This window comes from Tauraco erythrolophus, chromosome 12 (assembly GCF_009769465.1).
Source record: "Tauraco erythrolophus isolate bTauEry1 chromosome 12, bTauEry1.pri, whole genome shotgun sequence".
NCBI lineage: Eukaryota > Metazoa > Chordata > Aves > Musophagiformes > Musophagidae > Tauraco > Tauraco erythrolophus.
The window spans coordinates 18,060,215-18,087,228 of record NC_141476.1 but is presented as its reverse complement, the minus strand read 5'-3'; the positions used below and the strand labels follow the sequence as shown (position 1 = coordinate 18,087,228).

The window sequence follows — 27,014 nt, the reverse complement described above, 5'->3', positions numbered from 1 at the left end:
TAAAATATATAGATGAATGTAATAGTGAAATATGCAGCTTTTTTAGGACTTTGCTCAGCCCAGTTAAGGGACTTAGTTGTGGGGTTACTCTTGGTTGTAAAGCTGGTGAAGTTGATGTGGAAATGCAACAGCTGGATGTTGTATTTCACCACACCGCCGCTCTTCTTGCAGCACAGAATCTTTCCAGTGTAATCTGTGAACAGTTTTTTTTCGGTAGCTGAACAAAATTTTAGAAACCTAGTGTTTGTTTATGCTTTTCTGCATCGGTGTTTTGGCCCGAAGGCTAAATTAATAAGGGTTTAATTGGAAAAATGTATCATTCCGTGCATGACTTCTTAAAACACACTTCATGCTCCCTGGACGTGCTATTTTTAGGGCTTTAGAAAAAGGCCGTTCTGAGGCAGTATCGCGTTCTCCGCAGCTGCACGGTGCTGGCTGCAGACAGCGCAACCACCCGCTGCCCGTGCAGGGTATGGTTCCCCGCGGGAACGGCCCCGCTTTCCTGCCCCTTTCTTCCTCCTCGGGCCGCCGGGGGCCGCGGGCCGCCCCGCTCGGGCTGAGGCGAAAAAGAAACTGCGCGCCGGGGGCGGCACGCAGCCTCTCCGGGCGGGAGAAGGGCCGCGGCGGCCGCCGCAGCGCGGTCCCGCGGGCCGGGCCGGGCCGGCGCTCCCGGGCGCGCCTCCGGGGGCGGCGCGGCGTTGCCTCCGCCGAGAGGCGGTGCCGCCCCGCCCGCTGCCGCTGCAGTGGGAGCCGGGAGCCGGGCGAGGATGGCGGCGGCGTCGCCGGCGCGGGAGCTCACGCAGAACCCGCTGCAGAAGACGTGGGAGCCCTACGACAACGGGCTGCCGGCGGGGCACAGCGCCCAGCGCGGCGGTGAGCGGGGCGGCGGCGGGCAGGGAGGGAGGGAGAAGGGAGAAGGGGTCTGCCCGGGCCGTGCTGTCGCAGCCGCGGCGGGCGGCAGCTGTCAGCGGGACCCCCGGGCAGCCGCTGCTCCTCCTCCTCCTCGTCGGTTGGGCCGCAGCGGGTGAGCCGGGCTCCACGGAGCGCGTCCCGGGGACGATTCGTCCTCTGCGGGGTCGGGGTGCGAGGAAGGCGGCGGGAGGGGCCGTCCCCGCTGGGCGCCGAGCGCTGTGCCTGGGCTTTAACGCCTGAAGCGCCGAGGAAGGCAGGAAACCCCGAAGCTGCTGGATCTGTGCCCGAGCAGCAAAGCTCGGCTGGGAAGAGGATCTATTCTGGTTGCTTCTGTCAATGGGGTTTTATTTGTTGTTTGGCTTGTTTTTTAAATGTTCCGATTCCAAGCAGCCTTTGTATTCGGTAGATTTCTCTTGAAGAGAGGCCTAAAAACGTCACTGTATTTTTTTTTTTTTCTTTTAAGGCCGGTGCTGTATCAGGCCATCTGTTGTGCGAGTTAATGGCTTTCCTTGTTTTGAGGTGCAGCCAACCAAGTCATCAGCCTCTAAAGACTTTGGATGCGGCGTTTGTAAACTATAGTTTATTAACAAACTTTGCCTCGCGGGTTTTTTTCTTTCTCTCTTCCCCCCCCCTTACTTAAATAACTGAGGTTCAGTACACGGCAGTTTTGCAGACAAAAGGGGCTTTGTGGTGTGGAATTGTTTTTATTTGTCATGCAAAGAAGCTGTGCTGGCAGAAAGAGCTGAGGCTCTGCTGGTATGGGCAGGCGTCCATGGGCTGCTGCCTCTCGGCTCAGGTCTTGCTTGGGTCCAGCCCTTGCTGAAAAAAAAGCCCAAACTTCCTTGGTGTCTGCTAGGCAAGCAGGCGTGTGTTTGTGTGAAATGAATTGCTGCGGCATCTGAAAGATGGTAGGTGTTAAGAGGAGGAGAATGTTGAAATAGAAGAGGGTCAGAAGGTGTTTATAATTGCTTTTGTAAACATGCTAAGGAGAACGCTTGTTTTGGCCTTAACGTGGCGTCTCTTTTCCAGACAAAGTAACGTTTGTTACAGCTTTAACACGAGTGCTGTGTTTTACCAAAAAAACCTAAAACCCACACAACCTAAAACAAAGCCCCCAAGAACAAAATTGCACGTTGGTCACATGTGATCTGGTGACGTATGGAGTCTTCTCAGCAGAATTATTTAGCTTCTCTTGACTATAAACTAACTTAAAAAATATTTCGCATACTTGTATTTTTAGTAGGATTCTATGATTTTCGATGCCCAAGACCCCATATAATTTAAAAACCTTTTTGCTAGGCAAACAGATTTTGAAATACTTTCCTTTAATCCTTTTGCTTTTGCAAGCATTTGCCCTTGCAGTATAGCCGTGATACATCTACAGCTGTTCGTGATATGCAGGAATTACAGACAGCCTACAGAGGACCAGAACTTGCTCTTCCTTGATAAAACCATCCATCTTGTTTCAGCAAGCTGAGAATGCTTTGTAATTTTTCCCATGCAAGGGGGTTGCAGAGTCCTTTATCCTCAGATTTCTGTGTATCGTACGTCGCTCCTGCTCCAATGAGACAGTGTGACCTGCCGACCCTGTAACCGTGCTATGGCAGCTTGGGATGGAGTGCCCGGAGTGGGTCGTTTAGGGCAGTGCTGGGTTGACCAGTTCTCTGCTTTTACAGGTAACTAATGATACTGTTCAAAAAATACAAGCTCGAGTTGGAAGTGGATTTCTGGTCCTCAAGAGTAGCTTTCCAGTGGAAGCAGTGAAGCTAGTCGCTCTGATGTCTTCTGAATTTCTACGCTAAGCAAGATGAACTCTTTCAGTCTCCTTTGATTGGGTTTTTTATTTCCTTGTTCATTCTGATGACTTTTATCTGTACTACTTTTAGCCTTACTTTATCTTTCTAGAAGGTGATTGAGCAGAATGGTGCACCCTTCCAGTTGAGGACTTGGCAGATCCATCATCAAAGGGATTTACCTGTGTTAGCTGTTTTTAGCATGATTTTCTAAAAGTTTTGTCAACTGGTATTACCTGGAGAAGAAGAAATGTGGCTAGATGTGCCAGGGTTTAGCTGTCACGGTGCTTTGGAGAGCTAGTTCTCTTATTCTCTGTGTTAGGAGGTCTTGAAGGAAGAGTTCTCGCCACATGCAGCCTACTGAGCAAACTGAGCTTTTACAGCTGGTGAGACCAGTAAAACAAAGGTAACTGTTCTATAAATGTCCTTCCAAAGTAAGACTTGTAGGCAGTAGAAATGCACGTTTTTATCAACTGCCACTTGCCTTTTGTGGAAGGTTTTGTCTGTAAATAGGTTACAGTAGAGCTGCTCTTGGCATCCCATGTCAGATTGCTTCAGGGTCTGAGTCAAGCTATGGGCTATGAACATGGACATAAAAAAGAAATAGTAAAGTATGCTATAGTGAAAGTTGTTTTGAGAACCGAGCAGAGGATGTTTATAGAGTGAGAGATAAATAGTGAACTTCCTGTGGTTGAACATTATTTGTCCTCTTACTACAGTTAACAGCTTTGTTTCCTTAAAGCTGCTGGAATTTGGTCATTCTAGTAATTTTTATTTGCTGTTCTTACAGCAGTATGAATGTGCATCAGGTCCAAAAAAAAAAAAAAAGTTATCAAATGAAGATTATCTTTCCTCTAAAGAACTCTACCCTTTGAGCTCACGCTGCTTGTGTGTATTTGTACTCCCAGCCCTAGGAGCTGAAGACAGAGAAAGCGAATGAGGTAAGGGCAAAACCCAGCTGTAGCCTGAGGATCAGGGTCTATGATGGGGCCATTGCTGAGGGCATCAAAGCTGTAGGAAGCAAATGGTAACCCTGAGCAAGCGAATGGCAGTGCTGCTAGGAGCAGCTGGTGGCATGAGGCTGGCTAGAGGACAAATACGAGTTCTGAATCCCTTGTACCAAGGTGGTGTTAGAAACTGGTGATTTGGACAAAAAGAGGAGAGGTAAATTAGAAGATAATGGACTTCTTCAGATATAGGAGCAGGATGCTCTCCAGGAAGAGCAGCAGGATGGGGAACTCATCCATCCCTGTGGGATGTGAATATGGGTGACCGGTTGTCATCGTTGATCAACAGGAAAAAATGAATTAGCAGTAGTGAAATTGGATAAGTGATAGGGGGAAACACGTACAGCTAACCTTGTTTGGAAGGGTGGTTGTGTTGGCTAATAGTTAAAACACATTAGTGCATGAATCTCTAAATAGTACACTGATTTTGGAGATCAGGCCTTGAGTTGAAGGCCATAGAAACAGCAAGAATCCTTAAACTTCAGATGACTAACCATAGCAGCTTGATAAAAGCATCTGACCTTAAAAGTTGACTTAAAAATTTAACACAAATAAGGAAAAAACAAAATCTCATCTGTGTAAAAGGAAGGAGACAGCTGATAATAACATTTTAGGTGGTAGGTGAACTTGAAAAATACCAACTCTTGTCTCTGATTTCACAAGATCGTGTGAGTTTCGAGGGCTGATGACGTGCTGCATGGCTGATTTAGGTTGTTCAATGTCCCAGTTTGGTTTCACAACCTTCTGCGTCTTACAATATTTCACAATTGAGTCTCAAGAGGCAAGAAATGAGCATGTAGTTTCTTCTTTCCTTGGCTGTTAAGTCTTAAACTTAGAAGGGTAGGCAGTCGTAATTTTATGCTGAGCTGCGACTTGTTGTGTTGTTCAGTAGTATGTAAGAATTTTTTAAGTGGGATAATGATTTTGCTTAAATTGCAATACTTGATTTTAATGAATTTCATCGCTTCGCTGTTTTCCTTCACTGATTGGTATTTTGGGCATATTTTTTGTGTTTTTTCTAAGCAAAGGGATACGTTTCTTTTTGATGCCGCTGTTTATAAACATGATCTCACACGCATATATTGCAAACATCTCTTAAAAAAAACCAAAACAATGGAGTAAAGTCGTAGAGCATCTTTAGCAAATGGCGGTGTACGACCCTGTCAGTTTTGTTTTGCTGTTCTGAATGTTCCTTTAGCAAAATTAGTGTTGATAGCACATCCACAGGTTGAGGCTGTCAGAAACCCTCAGGAGTTACATACGTGAAGCAATACTAGAAAATGAGTTTGTTTTCTTGAGACTAGATTTTGTAGAGAGATTTCTGGAGGTACACCAGACATTCCAGTGGTAAGGAATTGAGAGAAAGCTGCACTTAGGAGCCTGCCTTGGCTCTGCAACTTGCACCGATATAAATACTTTTTTTCTGCAAATTGTTTTACGTATAAGGTGAATGATGGTGGGTGCTGTGAAAAAAAGAATTGGGCATTGTGCCATTGGGAAAACATTAAACTGAAAAAGCTTTTTTATTCCAGGAGTTAGATATGTGTAACATGTGGTTTGTTTGTTTTTTTTATCAGTCTACTTCCTCATGTCAAAATTGCTCATATTTCTTCAAAGGAAGGTGTAAATCTTGAGACACTGGCATTTAAAATACTGTCACTGAAATGAACGTTCCTCCCCACTTGCAGTGAGTGTTGGCAACATTTTGTTGAGAAAGCTGTGGTTCAGTCAGATAAAGCAAAAGATAATTAAATTATTTTAAAATTTTGAGTATTTGATGCATCCTCAGAACTTTGCATTTTGTTCTGATCGTGTTGGTTTTTTTTTTTTACTGAGCTGATGAGCAAAGTTAAGTCTTGTTAATTACACAGGATCGTAAGGAAGAAAACAAAAACCCGTGTGTGCTGTGCCGAGTCTTTGTGCGTGTTGTTGAGAATGCTACACTGAGGTGCAGAAGAAATAAAATAGTTGCTTTGTGTGCTTTTATTTTCAGTTTGTCGTTTAGCTGTTACCATCTGCTGTTTTGGCCAGCAAACGTGCCTTTGGCTTCCACCTCTGACTGCACGTGTCACAAAGTGCCACCTGTGTAAGTGGTGTTAGACCGCAACCACTGTTAGCCGTCTGAATCAGAACACCAAACGTTTTTTAGTGCCATGAATTTTAGATTGTGAACTGGCACCCTCTGTTGAAGACAGAAGTGCTTTCAGACCAGCTCAGCACTAATGGGTGGTATGTGCTGTAGCATCATACACTGTGTAGTGGTGTTTACAGGGCTATGGCCTTACGTAAAGGAGAGTATTTAAGGTCATTGGAATCGGTGGTGTTCCTCCTTCTGGTGTGCAGAGTATCTGTTTTACTGGTATCTGCCTCTGAAGAGGAAAAGCACTCTCGGTCAGCCTGGCACCTAATCAGAATGGGATTGCAACTTTTTTGGTTGGGATCAGCAGGTATTTCCCTTGGTTTCTGCTATATGGTCGCACATTAAATACTGGTGCGCAGAGCGATCAGAGTGACAGGTCAGGCGTGCATGTTAAACTGTACACACAGGGCTCTAATAAAGGCAGTTTCACTAGTTTTGGTGTTCTCTTTGAGGAAGTTTGTGTTAAAAGGCACGTGATGCCAGACTTGCACGCTGACTCCCTGGCAATGGGAGGATACGTCCCTCTTGCATGTTGTTGTAGTTGTGTTGAACCAGCTTGCGGCTCAGTGAGAAAGAACTATTACAAACCGATGCTGGTGGCAGGACTTATCTTAGAGAATGGTTGTTGGTGTCATCTGTGAAGCAACCGTTTAAGTGGGTTGCAGGTTTCTTCACAGTAGCTTCCTAGCCCTTAGTTTTGTAAAATGGAGTTTCTTTCCAGTATAGGTTTACCGTTGCATTACCAAAAGACCAATGTTCTGTGAGAAGGTCACAGACTCAATTCATATGACTCAAAAAAAAGGTAATCTTGGTATAATGTCAGCTGGTAAATTCTGTCCAGGATGGGTAGAGGAGCCTGTTTGAGTTAACACAGTTCCTTGCAGAGCAAGTGGACCTGAGGCAGTGTACAGAGCCTTTCCGTACAGATCGTGGTTTGTCTTTTACAACTCTTATTTCACTGCTTGCACTGGAAAATTGTTTAAAACTTCAACTATATTTCAGGTGAAGAACCTTTCAAACCCACTTTGAAGAACAGTGTCTTCTCTTAAAATTTCTGGGGGCTTGGGGCTTTTTCTCATCTCTATATTTTGTTTAAGCTTAGGAAGCACTGTATTCTTTACACTTCATAGACTTTATTTCTCCTGAGCCTCCTTTCCTCCCCTTGGAGTCAAGGTTCACAGGCCTAGACTTAGGACAAAGAGGAAAAGGGTCAAGAAAACGTCATCTTTCTCATTTATAGGCTTCTGCACAGAGGAGCTTACTCTGAAGGCTTTTATCAGTGTCCTTCCGGAGACAAGGACATGTTTGGATGCATCTGTTTTGGTTTGCATTCAATTCCCTGTAACTTTCATTGCATGGAGTACTAGGCTGTTTCATGGGTTTGAGGTTAGGTACAGCTTTGCCTGCTCTGCCTTGAAAAGTGATACATTTTAATAGGTTTGGTTGTGTTTTGTTTGGTGTTTTTTTGTTTGTTTATTTGATTTTTGTTTAATATGTGCTTTGAGAAAGTACACCTGTCTTTGTTCATTCTTTTTTGATGAGTTTACTACGTGGGGTAGCTGTGCCAGATTTGTTCAAGTGACTTAGAGGGATGGTACTTCTCAAGCCTCACAAGAAGCAGTGCAAGTGCAGCAGTGACCCGACCTGAGCTGGCTTCGGTGCTCATTAACTCCACACAGCACACCAGCTCTCCTGTCCTGAGCGGCCACCATAACAGATGGAGCCCAAAGTCATGGATTAAATGAACTCAGTGGACATTTGTGGACATTTTATCAGCATTTTGTGGACTTTTTACAGGGGTGGCCCATAGAGTAAGGGAATGATATCTGTGTATTATATCAAAAGTTGAGAAGAGGAATGGTGGTTAATGAGGATGTACTGGATAGAATGGGACCTGAGCATGACGTAAATGGTATGGAATTAAGAGGTGGAGAATGTGCTGGTTTTGGTTGGGATAAAGTTAATGTTCTTCACAGTAGCTGGTATGGGGCTGTGTTTTGGATTTGTGCTGAAAACAGTGTTGATAACAAAACCATCCCTGTGTTATCACTGAGCAGTGCTCACACAGAGCCAAGGCCTTTTCTGCTTCTCATCCCACCCCACCAGTGAGCAGGCTGGGGGTGCACTAGAAGTTGGGAGGGAACACAGCCGGGATAGCTGACCCTGACTGACCAAAGGGATGTTCCATACCGTGTGACGTCATGCTCAGCATATAAACCTGGAGGAAGAAGAAGGGAGGGGAGGGATGTTCAGAGCTATAGCATTTGTCATCTCAAGTAACCATTACATGTGATGGAGCCCTGCTTTCCTGGGGATGGCTGAACACCTGCCTGCCCATGGGAAGGAGTGAATGAATTCCTGTTTTGCTTTGCTTGTGTGTGCGGCTTTTGCCTATTAACCTGTCTTTATCTCAGCCCACAAGTTTTCTCACTTCTGATTCTCTCACCTGTCGTACTGGAGGAAAGTGAGCCAGCGACTGTGTGGTGCTCAGTTGCTGGCTGGGATTAAACCACGGCACAATCCAACGTTTGGGAATCTCAGGCAGTCACAGTGCTTTGTACAGCAATGTAGTTATGCCTTACAGTGTAACACTGAGGTTTAGTATTCTGGAGTGAATTGACTCTTCCTCTATGAAGGCACAGAGGAAATTGATGCACATGTGGATTGTATAGAAATTAATTCCCTTTGAATTATGGGATGGAGGGAGCCAGTGATATCTTTGCGCCACTTTAATATGTTCTTTCTTTTTAGGCAGTTCCTTGTAGCTGTGATAGATTCATGTAAGATATCCATAGTTTTGTGCCATTAAAATGTTCAAAAAACTTGTCATTTGAAAGGAATGCCTCAAGATTTCCTTTAACTTCATACAGTGCTTTTTTTTTTAATTAAACACTCTGCCTTTGATTTAAGAGCATTTCTGTACCTATATCTGTATATCAGATTATTGTACTTGATTGCGTAGAATACTTTTGCTTTATTCCTCATAACCATTGAGGAACAGTCAAAATGAACTCTGTTTCAAGAGAGATTTTTATATTAATAATATTTAAAGGAGAAATAATAAATAGCGAGTACCATGTCATACTATAATGGATTACATTGCATCTGTCATGCTTGTTTCGCTCAAAACCAAGACAAGGTTGAGCAGCTTTGAGATCTTGTCTTCAAGATGTAAAAATTATCTAAAAATTTTATACACCTTGCAGTTTCCTTTCAATGCAAGCACTTGAACTGAAGTACATAGGGGTGTAAGATATCAGTGTCCTTTTTTTTGGTGTTTTTTTTTTTTTTGTCTGTCTTAAAAGATGTATGCAAATACATAGATTTCTTGTCTTCTGCCTGTATACAACTCACATGTCCAGCATTGCCCTACCACTACCTTGCCCTTCCAAAATTCATCACAGTGTAAGAAACCCAGTTAGGTCCACTGTACTCCTGAAGAACCCCCCTGAAGTAGTAAGACACAGTGCATGAGCTGCTTGAACGGTCACTTCCTCAGAGAGCACATGGATTGTAATTTTCCACTGCAATACAAGCCTTTTCTTTGTGGGAATGTTCATGGTAAACTCTAGTTTTCTGTTTTTCTGTTTTAGTATGTATGACCAATTGCCCTACTCTGATTGTCATGGTGGGTCTCCCAGCAAGAGGAAAAACCTACATCTCGAAGAAGCTGACGCGCTATTTAAATTGGATTGGAGTGCCTACAAAAGGTGATGGATTTCCTTTTGTTTACATCAGAAACACAGGGCTGATGTTAGATGTTTTACAAATTTAATTCCCGGTAATTTCGTTGCCCAGTTCGACCACTTAAAATCCTTCTGCTTTGCTAACTTATTTTTAAGCGGTAGCATACACAGACTCTCTCCTCTCTTTAGATGGTAGTTCTGGTGACTCTTCATTTACCTTCTTGTTCTGACAGGTGCCTAAATCAACTTTTTGCCCTTATACCTCAATGCTTTGATTCTTCAGCTGTCCTTCCCCCTGCCCGCCCCCTTCCCCTTTTTTTTTGTGTGGATGAAAGGGAATCTCATTTACAAGCAGACGAGCAGTGAGCACTTCTGGGTTAAAGTTCTGACTTCTCCATATTCTTTTCTCTGTGAACTTTGTGCGATTGTCCATGTAACTCTGTTTAACTGCGTTTGTGGAATGAGTTACAGCTCTTTATAGTTATGACTAGTTAATCATTTAAATAACGTTGAACACGTTAAATCATACTAAAGTATGGACTTGGCTGAAAATTCAGAAATGTATTTCCTACTAGTTCTAAGAAATCAAGATGAAGAATTCTGGCCTGTGTTTGAACTGCCTTTGAATTCTAGGATATATATTTTGGAGTTGATGTTTTCTTAAGGTCTTAGAAACTTGTCTAATATGTTTTTTTTTAAGATGAGACATTATGGAGGATATGTTATATTGTTTGAGTATGAGAGTCTACACGATTTGAAGTATCACCTAAGGCTCAGCTGTTTTCGCACAGGATCACCCTTCTGATGAGCCCATCAGCTATTTAGGGACTTCAGTTTTAACCATTAGGTTGAAACAGAATAACAATCTAGATAGGTTAGTCTGTATCCAAGCTGATAAAATGTATATGGTGTAACCATACTTGTATGTTAGATGCACCTCTGACATACATTTGTGTAGATAGGTATATATGTTACTGTGTTGAGCATATTACTATGTGAACTTTGAAAAGCAGAAATCCAGTATTGGACAACAAACAGGAAATTGTTCACATCTGGCTCATGCTTGGTTAAATATATCCCAAATATAGTAAAACAGGTAGGGGTGTTCTTCAGTTACAGATGTTCCATGGACTACTGTGAGCAGCACATCAGAAAATATATGCAGTTGTGCTTAATAAAAAATAGAGCATTACTGCCTAATTTTACAAAAAACATAAGATATAAAGTTACCATATGAGCTTCCTTCCTGGTTATGGTTTGTCTTTGTTAGAAAAGGTGAGTTGAGATTTTCTTGGAAAACCACAGACCCTTCCTGTTGTTCATGTCATCAGTGATGTGATTTTACTGAAGCTGAAATCAGTTTTAAGTACCTCACTGACTGAAGGCGTAGATGACATGTTGCCTCATGTGTCCAGTTGATTGGGACTGAACTGATACTTGTAAGTATGGAGTAGCCCTAACAGCCGTTACCCTTTGGCTCTTAGTGTCTCAAAATTAGTGTGTGCTTAATGTAGTAAGTGTTCTTATTCTGAGACAGATGGTGAAAATTATGAGGTTATGTAAACCAGTGAAAAGATAAACACCATCTCTTCATGTAACACAGGTTAGGTGAGCTGGAGAGTTCAGGAGCAGAAGGTGGAGATAAATAGCCCAGGGTCCATGTTAGTTGAATCATTTCAGCTATCAGTTCTGTATTTTTCTTTTGTTCCTTCCAAAAGCCTCTGTCATTCAGAATGTGAAATGGTAAAAAATACAAAGGACTTCTGTCTGGGCTTTTTGAAGGAAATGAGGTCAATTAGATGCCTGAATAGAATGGTGTTGCGCTGTGTTTTTTAGATACTGAACTTTGGGAAGCTTTTTTGAATAGTTCTGGCTGTGTGGTAGTTGTGATAGCAGCTGGCTTTGTGAAACTTTTCCACAGGGGTGTGTGTTAATAATAATAGCTAAAGATTGTCCCACTAGATAGCACTTTTTCCTTTGCTGTTTGTGACCCTCTTGCAGTAACTATTATTTCTTAACAAAATTCATTATTTTTCATTTTTAAAGGGCTATGGCCTGGCAACACTGGCCATCTGAACTTCTTGCATCTTCTGTTTTCCTTACAATGAACCACCTTTTCATGTAGCCAATGTGGACCAGTGCTTATTAAACCTGTCACAGAATAACCTGAATTCTACTACAGTCCATGTCATACAGTTGACCAAAAAAAAATGACATCAACATTGCTGAACTCAAACAAAACTTGACTTATTTCTTTATCCTCTGCCTCCATCCCAACAGCAATCTATATGCAGCAACTTCTGTTTGAGCTCTTTCATCCTTAATTTTTCTTAATTAAATATCAGAAATTGTGTCTCTTACTTCTTTTCCTCTTTCCAGAGATGAAGTCTGGCAGGTAGCTATACCTTCTCAAACAGAATACTTCAGTTTGATCTAATGTTTTTTTTCAAAAAAGAAAAGCTTAGGGGTTCAGCAGAGAAAGCTTATAGTTCAGAAACAAGTTAAACATTAATTGCACTTTAGAGACCCAGTTTAGAGCTGTCAAATATGGTTAATTAGGGTGCAGCATCATTGTCTGCTGTGTGGCAAAACAGAGCTGCCTTGCCCTAATCCCATATCCGATACCCGATACTGTGACGCGTGTACAGCTGTAGGCCTTATAGAACTTTGCCTAGATAAGGAACAGTTTTCTTTGACCACTGTTGAGAGATCACGGTCAGGTTATGTTTGGTACTTCATGCTCTTTTTTTTTTAAGCAACTAAACCACTTTTTTAAGTAAGTGGAACAGGGATTGTGAAATAGTATATGCTGATCCTTAAGGAATAGAAATATTTGAGCAGAGTTCTGAAAAAATGTTTCCACAACTTGAATTTTAAGGGTGTTTTTTTATCAAAAGGAAGATTGGTTAGTTCTATTTATAACTCTTCCTTGCCTTCGGTAAGAGCCAAAAGTTTTGGGAGGTGCTGTCAGAATATTATTTCACTGCACATATACACAGAAGAAAAAGCTAGATTATTAGTAGCCCTTTGTAGACTACTGAAATAGACTTCCAGCCACCCCTGCAAAGGAGGAAAAGAGTTTCTTTTGTTGTTCAGGCAAACTGGCAGACAGAGGCCCAGCAATATGGTCAAGTGACTCCATCGAAGCTACCTACAGCCCAAATGTTCTTTACTGTTTCTGTGGTTTGTTGTTTTCTCTGTATTTAAAAAGGAACAAACAAAGCCCCCAAAATACAAGAAGTAGTATGATATGTTGACTTTGTACATGTTATTTTATCCTTGCATGTAGTTTGGTTTCAAAGCTGTCATAACTTTTGTCCTTTTTATGCAAATACTGTTAGTTCGCACTAATACCAATTTCTTCTTGGCAGAATTTAATGTTGGTCAGTATCGTCGAGATTTGGTGAAAAAGTATAAATCTTTTGAATTCTTCCTGCCTGACAATGAAGAAGGCTTGAAAATCAGGAAGTAAGTTTTGAATGTGTTTGGCTACACAATGTTAATTGTATTAAAATGGTACCCTGTGTAATTTGCTCTTAGAGACCGCTTTAAGTTGCATTTTTGTATGCTCAAGACTACTCTTAAGAGACTACAGTACGAAATGACAAGGAAAAGAAATTCTGGAGATGGTGGAAAAGTGATTTATTTAGGCAGCTGAATTTTTTTTTTTCTTAATTGCTTCATCTCAAGCATAAGAACTGCAGATAAGGTAAATACTTGATTCCTTTTCACATTTCAGTAGGCTGTGACTGCTGTTATTCCTGCAGATTCCAGGATATTTTCATTCAAAACAAAGCAGTTTTAATAAATAGTTACTATTTCTCATACGTTTTGTAAGGTGTCAACTAACAGATGTGACTGTTTCTGTTGTCTAGTTCCTAAAATGTCATTTTAGAGCTTTTGTATGGATCATAAAGAAGGAAAAAAGTCACACAACTCCTTTTTTTTTTTGGATTCCATACTGGAATTTTTCCCTTGGAGTACTTTGAATGTGTTTGTCATTATCCATTCAAATGGGTGGGAATGAAACACTATTATTCTCTCCCTGAAATTGTCCTTTTAGCCACCATGCAGGTGCTTTATGCAGACAGTCAGTGTGCCGTCTTGAAAATCACCATGTTTTGCTTATGGTGTGCAAAGCAAGGTGAGCACCAGTGTGAACATCTGTGCCCAAATGAAGCACTAGACTCCTCTCTTGCCTGGAAAGAGGCTATGCTTTAATATGGAGGAGAGACCTTTGGAAGAAAGGGTAGATGAAGAGAAGGTCAGGGCAATAGAGCTGCCTATTTCTTAAAGAAGATGAAATGGGAATGTCTCTTGATTTTCTTCACCACTCCTGTCTTTTTCAGTGTGTTCAGGAAAGCATTTAAGAGTGCGGTATGAAATGAGAAGGAACAGAAATTTTAGAGGAATGGAAATGCCGTATGTTTAGGCTACTTAAAATACGGAATATTTTGTTCTTAATTGCTTCAGCTCAAGCATCAAAAACGTCTGGACTCTCGTACTGTCTGGATTTTCTTTTGTGGCCGTCCTGCTGCTTGTCCTCTCTCTCTTCTGTCTCCCCTACAGCAGCAGTTGAGTATTTCTAATGTCAAAGGAGAACATTTTGCATAAGAACCTTCTGATCCCTGGGGACTAAAGGGTCGATAGGAGTTGCATTAGCCTCACAAGCCCCTACCTTCTGCTTAGAGGTGGAGCCAAACCTTTAATGCACCTCTGTGTCACCTATTAGACTAAATGGTGGGGAATGTAACGTGAAATGGGCCGTGTGAGCTAATCTGCCTCGCTAGCAATGAGGAAAGAGGGTTTATATTTATTTAGTGAAGACTCGACTGATGAATCTTGGTTCCTGACTTCTATTAAACATGCTAATGTGGAAATACTGTCAGAATTGAAAAGCCTTCATTTTTCTTTTAAGATAAAGCTGTGCATGCAGAGTATGGTACATGTAAAAGAAGAGTTAAGTGTTTCAGCCTGAGAGTCAGAATAGAGTAGTAATGCATAGAATGGCTGTTGTAATGAGCAGGTTTTTGTGTTGGTACTGCAAGAAGACTACTTACTGGAAATAAATGGAGCTTTGTTCTACTAATGAGTAAATCATGCACAATGTTAATGTTGCCCTCCAGTATTATTTATGTATTAGAAATCATTATGGGCTTTGGAGGTAGTGCTAGTGCTGGGGAAATAGGAAAGTTGCAAATGAATTTATTCTTGTCTGGATTTAACACAAGTGCTAAGAATGTAGGGGTGGGTTTTTTTGGTGTTCGTGTCCTCAACAGTCTCCAGTACTAATTACATCAGATTGGTGACTACAATGGGATGTTATTTTTACCTCTGTCTCTAATACTTGGTGCTAACTTTGTTTTATTCTCTGTTTTAAGAGATTTTTTTTGACGTAAGCAATTTTTACACAGTAGTTCAAAACAGAAGTAGTAGGTTACTGAAAAATAGTTGTCTATCCACTTTATCTTAGGATCAGAAGATAAAAGCCTGAGGTTGATTTATTTTTTTCCTTCTTTGAAAATGAAATTAAGAATTAAATATCTATGAATAGATAATTGGGAAAAGAATACAGTTGCAGGGATGATTCAATAATAATGTTACATTAGATCAGTGAAAATTTATCCTGGTCAGCAAAGTCGATGGGTATTCTGTGGTGATGTACAGTTGTATCAGTTGCACAGAGGACCTCTGGACTGGTCTGTTTTTTAGGCAGATTGCCATGACTGTGTTTCCTTAGTATGGCTTGGTTAACCTCTGTTGGTTTTTCTCATGTTTTGTGGGGGGGACTGATTAAAAAATACGTGTTTTTAAGAGAGATTATCTAGCATTTGCAGGACACTTTGATCACAATGCACAAGTGCATTAATAAAAAAACTTTAACTAGCATTTGAGTTTTACTCTCCTTCATTTTTAAGACAGTGTGCCTTAGCAGCGCTGAATGACGTCCGACAGTACCTCAGTGAAGAAAACGGGCACGTGGCTGTAAGTTTCTTGTTGAAGACACATTCTTGAGATGTTTCCCTACAAAACAGTGTGTGTCTGCTGGATATTATACAGCCTGAGTAATTCCAATTTCTCTTCAGTATATCAGTTTTTTTTTCTTTTGGAGTGGTGTGTTAGATCTGCCTAGTTGCCGCAGTGAAAGCAGCGCTTAAGTTCAGGGTGATGATGCCATATTGAGCACCCACCTTTGTAATTTGAGAACTTAAATGAGGAGAGGGTAACACTACGAAAAATATGCCCTTTCTCTCCACATCATACAATATACTGTTAAATGCATTGGTTGTTTTGGTTGCACTTGTGTTTTTATTTGATAGTTGGTCTAGTATTTCAAGTGAGAGGTAAAGACTTACTGAACAAAAAGCATCCTGAGTATTGCTTGGCAGTTGTGTTACTGACATGAGAAATCTCTGAAGAGAGCAGGAGAAACTCAAAGTAAATTGCTGCATATCTGAATATTTAGTGAACAGGATGCAAAATACCAGCCGTTCAACTATTGACGTTGCATATTCACATTAATATTTTGTGCATAACATTGTTTTTCTTAAGACTACTGACACAACTCAGTGGTGTTTTCATTAACTAATTAGGGAAAGCTGTTAACTATAATTATAAGTTCTTCTGGGAACATGAGGTAAGTTTTATACTTTGGGAAACTTCATACTTTGGTAAAACACTGCTGTATTCAGAGCTAAATGTATGTCCTTAGAAAAATGGCTGCATGTTTCCTTATCACTCACAGGCAGGATTTACAAGACTTGAAGATCTTCTGCTCTTTAAAAGTTTTATGCTTGCATTTTGAATGGGTTATTGATTGCAGCATCTTTTTTTGTGGAGTGTAAGTTCACTAAAAAACTGTGCATTGGTATTTAATGCTGATAGTGCCCAGGAGAAAGAGTCTGTCCTGTATTTTGTGTTGCTTCTTCCAAATACAGCGTTCTGCTGGCAGTGCTTTCAAAAGGTTACTTTTTTTTATTCTTTAGAAAAATCATGTGTATAGAGTAGGAATGTCTTTTGGTTTTTTGTTGAGGTAGTGGGGTAGAGGAAGGGAAGGGGAGGTGGTTTTGTTGCTTTCCTTCACATTGAGGGACATTGAACCTGTGGTTTTGTTGTTACTAACACATTAATTTTCAGACTATGATGCTTTTTTAATTCCTCTCTCTCTTCATAATTATTCCTAGGTCTTTGATGCTACAAACACGACTCGAGAACGTAGAGAAACCATTTACAAATTTGGTGAAGAAAATGGGTATAAGGTGAGTCAAGAGCGAAGGAGTTCTGAGCTAATGCTTAAACAAGTAGGGCAGTGATAGTTTTGCCCTGATCTGTACTCCCAAGTTAAGTGCACTAACATAAGCCACCTCCTTCCTAGATGATTAGTCAATAGAGCATTTTGTGTTCTCAAGCATTGTTTGTGATTAGAGGTCACTCCATCTTCATCTTTAGTTTTTGTCATGTTTGGAGCTGTTCTCTTTTATGCAGAGGCTTCATTTCTGTCATCCTGGACCTGCAATTCTGAGTATACTGTCAGCAAGAACTACTTAAAAATAGTGTTCTCAGTGCAGTTCAGATTTTTGCTGCAGAAACACATAGGGAATTCTGTGTTAGTTCCGTACGAACCAAAAACTTTCTGTGGCTTTCCTCCTTCTGTCCAGGATTGTTTTGCATTTATCTGTTCTCCAGCAATCTTTCATTTCCTCTAAACTTGTGTCTCCATAAACCTTTGAGACAGCAAAGCACAAACCTCTTTTTAAGTGAGGCTACTCCATTAGTAGTAGCCTTCTAAATGATTATTTCAGAAGCATTAGTTACTGTTTGCATGGGTGAACTTGTGTCCTCCCCGTTTTTTTTTTTTTCCCTCTTTCATCCTAAATTTTTCTCACTGCAAGATTTTTCTACTTACGAGCATTGTTGGGGAAAGTAGTACAGAGCCTGATGCTTCAGGGAATGGTCAGCCAATGATTTCTGATGAGAAGGTCTGGAGAAACCTTCTGAGTAAACGGAGGAAAGTTTAAGGCAAGACTGTTAGAAAGGGATTAGTATAGAAGTAGGCAACATGCTGCTCATTTGTGTTTGTGTCCAGAGGTGTTTTAATGCATCTTCTTTCTTCCTTACTTCTGTACACGTGACTTCCCATTTGGACTGAAGACTTTTTTTGTTGAGTCAGTGTGCGTAGATCCAGAGGTCATTGCTGCAAACATTGTGGTGAGTATAGGAAAGTTTGCTTTAACTGCTTTAAGTCAAGAGATTTAAAGTAGCTCAGTATTTTCAGACGTACATTATAAGAACTTCCAATAGCAAAAAAACTATTAGATACCATTAATGGAACACTTTCCATTGATTTTTTCCTGTCCGTGTGTATACTAACTCAAAAGCTTAATTCTGTGAAGAATAGCTGGCTTTAGTTTACCTGTATTTTAATTAACTTCCAGAAAGTAAGTTGTTGTGTTGTGTTGTGTTGTCCCCTTTCCTGTTTCTTTAAACATCCATTAAAAAGGGAAGAAACTTATATACTACTCTCCTGTTTTTATTTTAAACAGCAAGTGAAACTGGGTAGTCCTGACTATGTTGATTGTAGTAATGATGAAGCAACGGAAGACTTCATGAAAAGAATAGAGTGCTACAAGAACTCGTATGAGACATTAGATGAAACTCTTGACAAGTAAGTGATGAAATAATACTGTGATTGCAACTCTTTATTTTGGAATGTTTCCTTAGGGGGATGGAGCATCCTATATCAAGGATTAGGGCTTTCTAGTCATGTTTTTGTAATGTCTTGAGCTCTCTTTCCTTTGACAAATTAGAGAGAGTTGACTCTGAGGGTGTAGCCTGGAAACTTACTTGCTTAGAGAAAATTGGCTAATAAATATACTCTGGAACAATATTCTTTTTTATTTTCCTACTTGAAGAACAGTATGATTCTTCTGGGATAGAACCAACATTTAGAAATTATTCCAGACTTGCTGTAGAGTTGATTGTTAATTGGGTTTTTTTTTTGGTATATAATGGAGACCTGAGTGATTTGTAAACATAACTTAATTTGTTGACATGGCTGAGATGAATTTTGAACACACCATTCTTAAAAATGTGACTTCTAAATTTATTTGTTTGTGCTTGCAAATTATCCTGCAGATGCAGGGTTGTGAGAAACTGTCAAAGCTACATTATTTGCTCTCATGCCAAAACATGCATCTGTTTTTCATTCATTTTCAACATTTGAAAGTAGGGCAAGGATCAACCGTGCAAGGAGGAGCCCTGTTTCTCTTGCTACAGTCCAGCATTTCAGTGTGGGATTTTAGCTGCACTCATACCAGGTGCTCCTGGTTTGTTCTGTGACCAGTGCTGTAGGAAAGGCTGAGCTGCATTTTAATGTAATTGAGTGTAAGCAGTGTGAAGCTGGTTCAGTCAGATCAGTTCATGCGTGTAATTTCTGTGATGGACCTAATAGTTGTGCCTGGCCGAAATAGCGTTCTTTGAAGTTAATCATTACTATCGGAGATGAGGTGATGATGCTCGCTTCTCATCTCCTCCATTTGGTTTTATTATAAGTTTTCTTGTTTTATTGCGGTGTGATGTCTCAAATGCATTGCTAGAAACTGATAGTGGTTATTTTCAGCTTATTAGACTTTTTTCCTCCTTTAAACTCTGAAATTATAGCTCAGACAAGAAAGGATAAGCAGTGAAAATTGAAACCTGTCTGGTGCTGAGAGAAGATAGTAGTTGGGTAAATTACAGTACTGTTTGTTAATAAATAATTGTTGATAGAGTGGTTGAGAAAATGTCTTGCTTCAGTTCTGACCCGTCTGATGCTGTAGTTTCTCTGGAAGGGTTAGCTGAGATGGGTTGATAGTGACCGTGCCTTTTGGCCCCTGGGTGCAAATACTTGCTGTGGGAGAAGTGTTTGTAACCTGGAGCAAAATACCTAGTATTGTAAAACATCTGGATATCTTACTGAAGCTACCGCAGTTGAATGACTGCACTGAATCTTCCTTTCAGTAGGAGGGCTGTATTTTTCCAGGAGTAGGATCTAGATTTGAGAGGCAAAGTACAAGTAAAGGGAACAGAAAAGAAAATGATGTGAGCAGCTTACATGTGAAAGGAATAGAGTTCATCCTGTACCTTTGGAGCGTTGCGTTATTTCTTAGGACTAAGACATGTTCCGTGGGTGGTTGAGGGTTTGTCTCTTACTTTGGCTTCCTACCCCTTCGTTTTATAACGAGAGGGAGGGTGGGAAGATTGTGGTACTTGCTAATAGAAACTATGTGGAATCTTACGTATTTTTTTTGTTTGCTTATGAAAGGGATCTTTCTTATATTAAAATCATGGATGTCGGAAGGAGTTACCTTGTGAACAGAGTAATGGATCACATCCAGAGCCGGATTGTCTACTACCTCATGAACATCCATGTGACTCCTCGGTCAATCTACCTCTGTCGACATGGAGAAAGTGAACTCAATCTGAAAGGGAGAATAGGAGGAGATCCTGGACTGTCTGTCAGGGGGAAAGAAGTAGGTACCTCCCGAACAAGCGTGACTGGGTTTTGTGTATATCTGTGCATGTGTGCAGTTTGTGCTGTGTAATTACAGCTTTCTTCCTCTACACCCTTTTCCTCTTAACACGTCTGAGAAGGATTTTTTTAGTTGTGTAGGTGGGTAAATTGGAAATTGGATGGACGCACTTTCTGTGCGATTTGGTACGTGCTCTTTTATCTGTGTCATTCTGTGAGTTGAAATTGTTTTTTATCTTACAGCACAAAGGAGTTGTCAGGAGGGCTTTATGTTTTAACTGTATTTTTGTAAAATCTGGACTTGTTGGGTAATTGGGAAGGTTCACAATTTAAAGCTGAAAGGATAATTCCTGGAGGTAAAGATGGGAACTGCAGAAAACTTACATCTTTTTCTACTCCTTTCCTTCCTTCCTCTGTCCGTCTTGGCTTAACGGAATGTGTTCTATTTCTTAGCAAAAAAAACTTTGATAGAGCCTTTTGGAAAACTTATAATGAGTTTACAGAGGCTAGTGCCTGTGTGTTCCAAACCGAACACAGTGTGTTGGCTCTGAACCCTCATCTAGTGTCTCATGGTTTTTCTTTCAGTTTGCCAAAAGCTTGGCACAATTTATTAATGAGCAAAATATCAAAGATCTGAAAGTTTGGACCAGCCAGATGAAAAGGACAATTCAGACTGCTGAAGCCTTGGGAGTGCCTTACGAGCAGTGGAAGGTTTTGAATGAGATAGATGCAGTAAGTTGTTATTTTCTAAATGTCTAATAAGTTGCTTTTCCAACTGTACCTGTGAGATGTATAAGCAGGTGCAATAGATAACGTGACTTTGCTTGCCCATATATGTAACACCACTCGTATGGGAATTTAATGATTCCTTCCAACCACGTCTGAGTCCAGCTGAGTGTCCTGTTCATCGCGCGTGACAATTTTGTCTTGAAGTGTTAGAGTAACAAAATAGAATTGTTAAAAGTTATTTATATGTAGTATATTTAAAAGTGATACCTGCTTTTGGCACTACTGGAAAGACATACTTTTTAATTATTTTTATTATCTATAGGGAGTGTGTGAAGAAATGACATATGAAGAAATACAGGAAAATTATCCGCTTGAATTTGCACTGAGAGACCAAGACAAATACAGATACAGATACCCTAAAGGCGAGGTATGCTGTTTTTTTTCTCTCTTAAGGTGAAGGGCTTCCTTGTCTTCTTGAATACATGCATAGGAAGGAGGGGAAAAAAAATAAAAAGGTTGTTTCGTTCTCCAGGAGAAAGCACTTAGGAGCTTGCAAAGATTGAGCCCAGACTAATTTGATTCAGAGCTTGAAAATAAAACAATAGCTTTAGAGAAAGAATTGAGAGCTGTGATCCTTGTGGGCATCGTTTCTGTGCTGGTGCTGCAGTGATAAAGCAGGAAGAACTCTTGCAAGGCTTCAAACTATTGCGTGTGCAAACATACTGCCAAGATTGCCTTTTCCTGCTCTTCCTTGCTGTAGATAATGGCTGTTTTGCGTGCGGTTCTGGCTGCAATGCTAGGGAAATCTGTAGCACGTTGGTCTTTCACTTTAATAAACGCCTTGCCTCTGGGTAAATAACTTGCTGGCAGCTTTTCTGAAGCAAACCCATTACCGCGCAGCGGTTACCAGATGGTCACACGGCCTGTCTGTGGGTGCCGAAGGCTCAGTGCTCAGGGCAGCAGCGCCGAGGAGCAATTGGGCCAGCTGCTCCGCTCTGTGTCATGAGGAAGCGCAGCTCTGGGGTCGTCTTTCCCCAGCAGTCAAGGGTAATCATTGTGGTAGGAGCAGCTTGTGAGAAGAGCAGCGTTCTTGCGAGTGTGACCCCTGTTTTACTAATGAGGCAGTCATTAAGCTGCGAAGTTCTCCTAATCCCTTTGAACAAGGAGTGTCTGTTGTACAAACTGATGCCATCCTCAGGGCTGGTGACAAACCTTTCAAACTGCCTCGTTGCAGTGGGCGATTAGTTGGTCTCAGTCGTTTGTCAAAGGCAGTTTCTCTGTCGCTGTGAAGAGCCGCGGGGGTTTGCCCTGCCTCGCTGCAGACGGCTGCGTTTCTCTTGCCAAGGTCTGAACCAGCAGCAGCGCCGCTTTCCGACCGGGCAGCCCCCGTGCCTGCCTTGGGATGGGGGTGGAGGCTTTCTGCTGTGGTCATTCCCAGCCCTGCTGGGTCATGTGCCGTGTTCTCCGCACGTGCCGTGCATGACGCGTTTTGGAAGTACCGTGTTTGCTGTGCGTTTGAAAATTAACCGAAGCACACGTGGATATCCTGCTGTTTACCCTCAGCAGCTGCAGATTCACTGTGCCCGTGCTGTGCAGGACAGGTTGCAAGAGAAATCCGGCCTCCTTGCTTCATGACTCGATGGGATGGTGGCTGCCGTCACCAGTTCATCAAGCCCATAGCTTGTTTTCAAAGGGCAGCCTGAACAAGTCAGGCTTTGTGAGCTGTTTGTATGCTGACTGTAGGCTGAGCTTCCCAGATTTTTACTTGGAACAGAGATGCTTTTGAAGATGAGCAGCTTTCCAGTACCTAAAGGGGGCCTACAGGAAAACTGGAGAGGGACTTTTTACAAGGGTGTGTAGTGATAGGGCAAGGGGCAACGGATTTAAACTGAAAGAGGGCAGATTTAGGTTAGATATAAGAAAGAAATTCTTTACATTGAGGGTGGTGAGGTACTGGAACAGGTTGCCCAGAGAAGTTGGGGATGCCCCATCCCTGGAGGTGTTCAAGGACAGGTTGGATGAGGCTTTGAGCAACCTGGTGTAGTGGAGGGTTTCTCTGCCCATGGCAGGGGGGTTGGAACTAGATGATCTTTGAGGTCCCTTCCAACCCGAACCATTCTATGATTCTATGAGATATGGAAAATAATGTGCAAGACTTAACCTGTACATTTGCAGATACTGTGAACTAAATTCTAGGGATTTTGTGGAAATTCTTGATCATAGTGACTGATTTAATAAAGCTTTTCTGTGAGGGAGATTTACTTTGTTGTATGTATGCTCTTTGGTATTCGAAAAGACTTGGACTGTGTTCTTCATTTAAGGGAAATTATTACCAAAATATTTGTCTGTGCACTAACACAATGTTTAGAAGATGACTAATATGAAAGTAAGATCCACCATACATACGTAAGCTGTTTAAAGTGTTTTCCCTTTTTAATGTCCTGTGTATTTCTCCTCCCCACCTAGTCCTATGAAGATCTCGTTCAGAGACTGGAGCCGGTAATTATGGAACTTGAAAGGCAGGAAAATGTGCTTGTCATATGTCACCAAGCTGTCATGCGCTGCTTGCTCGCATATTTTCTTGACAAGCCTGCAGGTAAGTCTTCCTTGATACATTTACAAATGGTCTACTTTAAAATTTACTGAGTAAGGTTCCAAACAGTAAATTCTAACCATTTCCTGTGTCATCAGAAGGTGGTTGTGCTAGGCGAGTACGCAAGTGTAATTTTTTTGTATTTGACCCACACGTGAAACTTGGTGGTTGATTTTTACTGGGCCGCTCCTCACCTGAAATACCATAATGTTTGGTTTTTTTCTCTGTTTCAATAGCATCTCTGTTGCATTTTAGGGAAGAAAACAGATACGCTGTCAGATAAAAAGACATTTCAATGATTGACCTGTAACATAGTAGGAAAGTTCGTGGCCTTGTGATCTGTATTTCATGTGTCATTTGTTGCTCGTTTTCTCAGAACAGCTGCCTTACCTGAAGTGCCCGCTGCATACTGTCTTAAAGCTAACCCCGGTGGCGTATGGTAAGTAGTATTAAGTGCATGTAAGTCTAACTGTATTGTCTGTGTTGTCAGTAAAGTTTGTGAAGCATTTAAATTAAAATGCGTTTTTAATTTATTTTTCTTTAAAATAGAATGAATGATTAGGTTTCATGTTGCACGTGTGCCTGTGTACATCTTTGTTGGAATCAATGAATCCTTTGGTTTACATTTGCTTTGTGTTATACCAGAAAATACCTATGTATTAGTGAAGGCTGCAACTACTGGAGGCTGTAACTGCTAGTGGACAATATTTTTTTTTTTTTTTTTTTACTCAATTCACACACTATTTCACTAGTTGCTCTGGCAAACCCATACCACTTACACACCTGGTACCGTAAGACCTCAGTTTTTATTGATGTATTTGAGGGTATTGCTTTTTGGAAGACAGGCAAATCAATGTTTAGGTAGGTTTATCATCTCTCAAAGGGCGATCACCTTACCCTTAAGTAACTTCGTTTTCTTTTCCTGCTTAGCTCAGGGTCTTCCACTGAGATTTGCCGCCAGCTTGTAGAGTGTGGGGTATGGCTTGCAAGAGGTACTTCTTGGCTTTTAGCCTGATTGCCAATTAAGATCTGTTGTGTGTTTCAACCTCTGCTTCACAAGTGTTAATTTTAATCAAGTGATGGCTGAATTCTGCCTTCAGAAGATTGATTATAGGCAAAGAGAACTATCTACACAGCTTACCAGGAAATGGGTTGCCAGAAAAATGCTAGTCGAGTTATTAATCAGAAATCCAAAGCTGTCTTTGATTATTGGCTTTGAAAGATAGCAGTCTAGACCTGTACTTCGTTTTTCCTTCAGTTGCAATAAAGTTGAGGCAAAGCATCTAGCTGTTGCCCTGGGAAATCTGCCTCAAGAGATTTTTGTCATTTAACTGCAGTGTTGGCCTGCAGTAAGTAGTAACCATCTGTGCTCTGGTGACATCTGGTGTTCCTAGCCTTGCATGACAAGCTGGAGTTTTGAAATTTTTTTTTAGTTTGAAATTTAGAACAGTTAAAACTTTTTTTTTTTATTTTAAACTGGATTGTATTGACTCGCTAGTCTCAGCCTGTTTCCACAGAGAGATGTTTTTGGTTTGGAGTTGGTTTTGTTTTTGGTTTGTTTTTTTAGTGGGAAGTTGAGTGACTTTTCATAAATTTTAAGAGGGCCTGGGTGCTTGCAGTGTTTATTCACACATTAAATGAGGAAGGAAAAGAAGTGGTATGAAATACTGTCCTTGTCCTTTTGAATTCGGTGAAAGAAATGTCATTCTTCTTTTTTTTTTTTTTAAGTGTTTGATACCTATATCTCATTAGGACATTTCAGTTGACCTACTTTTTGGAATTTGACCATCTGAAAATACAAGGGTTGTGTAAACTATTTATACAGTAATAATCCATAGCATTATTTCAAGTTGATGTATCACTTGGCTCCAGTGAGGCAGCATGCAGGATCAAACATGGTGTGTTTAATACCTTCCAGCTAACTCTCTTCTGGAGTAACACCTCCCTTAGGGGTTTGTTCTTCCTGGTGTTTGAAGCTAGCATCATCCTCACCCTGAGCGTCTGATCTTTAGCAGAGGAACATCCGTTACGGCCTGACAGCTGGATCAGGATAAATTAGACTTTTACCCAACAATCAGTTTAGCGGTGGTCTGTGTGGGAGCACACAGGAAAGAGAAACTGCATCTTGCTGTGGGTATGAACTTGCACATTGGTAATTAAAAACAAGATGGGAATATGCACGTTAATTACTGTGGAGCGACTCGTGTCCCTTTAGTTTATATTTCAGGCTTTCCATACGATACTTTTTTCAGGTCTTAAACTCAGCTAGCGGTAAGGACTGAGAGGTCTCTGTGGAAGTCTCTGCTGGGTAAGCAGTCCTTAGTAATGGCCAACATCAGGGATCAAAGCTTGTTTTCGCTTGCTCTCAGGGGTGGCAATGGATCTGTGAACGGAAGGATGGCTAGGGTACTCTTCCAGTAGGAGGTGTGCACTTCTGCCCCTTAGAATCTGTTTGCTGGGTGACTGTTTTGCTGAGTGCTGGCCCTCCTGCAGTGTCTGCTCACAGTGTTCGTGACAAATGGGGTTTCTCAGAATAGACTTCCCTAAGGGAAGGCAAATATTTGCCTTACTAATTTATATTAATTTTTTTAATAAGTCCAGTGGCTTTCTAAGAAAGGCCAAACCCACCTTTTTCTCTCCTCTAGTAATTCTGTGGAGTGTGTTATGACTTTAGGAAATAAGTGAGCAGAAAGATCTGAAAACCTGTTTGTGACAGAGGATGGACTCTGTGGTGTGTCAGAGGAATTCGGCTATTAATGGATGTTGTGTAGGGTAGTGGTAGCTTATAAAAGTCATGCTCATGTGAGATAAGACAGTGCTTGACAATCAGATATTGCTAAAAATGGCGTGGCCGCGGTGTATTGAGAAATTATAATTCTCTAAGTGGGTCAGTTTATACTGTCCAAGTAATAGTTGTATCTTCTGATGGTTTAATTTTTCTTGCTTCTCTAGAGTTTTCCATTTTTGGGTGAAAAGGAGAAGTTCCTTTTCAGAAGTCAACTTTAAAGTTCCATTTAGCTGGGAGTTAAAACTCTGTTTTGCACGCATAGAGGAATGGGGCTGCTAACAACACAAAGTGTACCTTCTTGTAATCGTTTTCATGTTTTGAAAAATGAGAGCAGCATTTATCTTCTGTATTACAAGGAAATTCTAAGAAGTCTAGGATGTTTAAAAGACCAAAAAGATACAAATAAATTTCTGACTGAATATTGTTGTTCATATATGTTTAAAAATGGGAATTTGTTTCAAAGAATATACTGATAATGCTAAGGTGACAATAGGAGATGGATTAGCAGATTGGGAGTAGTGTTCCTCCTGGTGGAATAGATTCATTTCAATAGCTTTAGCTGTCCAGAATTTGGGAAACTAGTATGAATCGGAAGGGGAAAGTGATTAACCTTCACTCAAAATTAGATTGCATCTTTACTATAACTTCATTTTTAAAGCAGACTGATTCTAAAAATGTGTTTTCTACCAACAGGATGTAAAGTAGAATCTATATTCCTGAATGTTGAAGCTGTAAACACGCACAGAGATAAACCTGAGGTAAGAATATTTTTTATAAATCAGGGAACTTGACGTTATGTACTGTCTAAGCTGATTTCCGTTGTCTTTGTGGTTAGAAATTATTTGATAACTCAGCA

At 41.0% G+C, this 27,014-nt stretch overlaps 1 protein-coding gene across 2 annotated transcripts in view; it reads left to right on the top strand.

Moving 5' to 3' along the window:
• Window positions 1-767: 767 nt before the first annotated feature.
• The window catches only part of LOC104374034 (6-phosphofructo-2-kinase/fructose-2,6-bisphosphatase 4), a 34,622-nt gene continuing 8,375 nt past the window's right edge, over window positions 768-27,014 (top strand). For both annotated transcript variants that reach the window (XM_086618772.1, XM_086618770.1), the window contains exons 1-13: window positions 768-873; window positions 9,446-9,562; window positions 12,910-13,006; window positions 15,457-15,523; window positions 16,723-16,797; window positions 17,690-17,746; window positions 18,082-18,203; window positions 19,842-20,049; window positions 20,634-20,780; window positions 21,100-21,204; window positions 23,244-23,373; window positions 23,747-23,809; window positions 26,852-26,916. In XM_086618772.1, coding sequence (XP_086474898.1) covers window positions 768-873; window positions 9,446-9,562; window positions 12,910-13,006; window positions 15,457-15,523; window positions 16,723-16,797; window positions 17,690-17,746; window positions 18,082-18,203; window positions 19,842-20,049; window positions 20,634-20,780; window positions 21,100-21,204; window positions 23,244-23,373; window positions 23,747-23,809; window positions 26,852-26,916 — 1,359 coding nt within the window. The remainder of the gene's footprint in view (window positions 874-9,445; window positions 9,563-12,909; window positions 13,007-15,456; window positions 15,524-16,722; window positions 16,798-17,689; window positions 17,747-18,081; window positions 18,204-19,841; window positions 20,050-20,633; window positions 20,781-21,099; window positions 21,205-23,243; window positions 23,374-23,746; window positions 23,810-26,851; window positions 26,917-27,014) is intronic.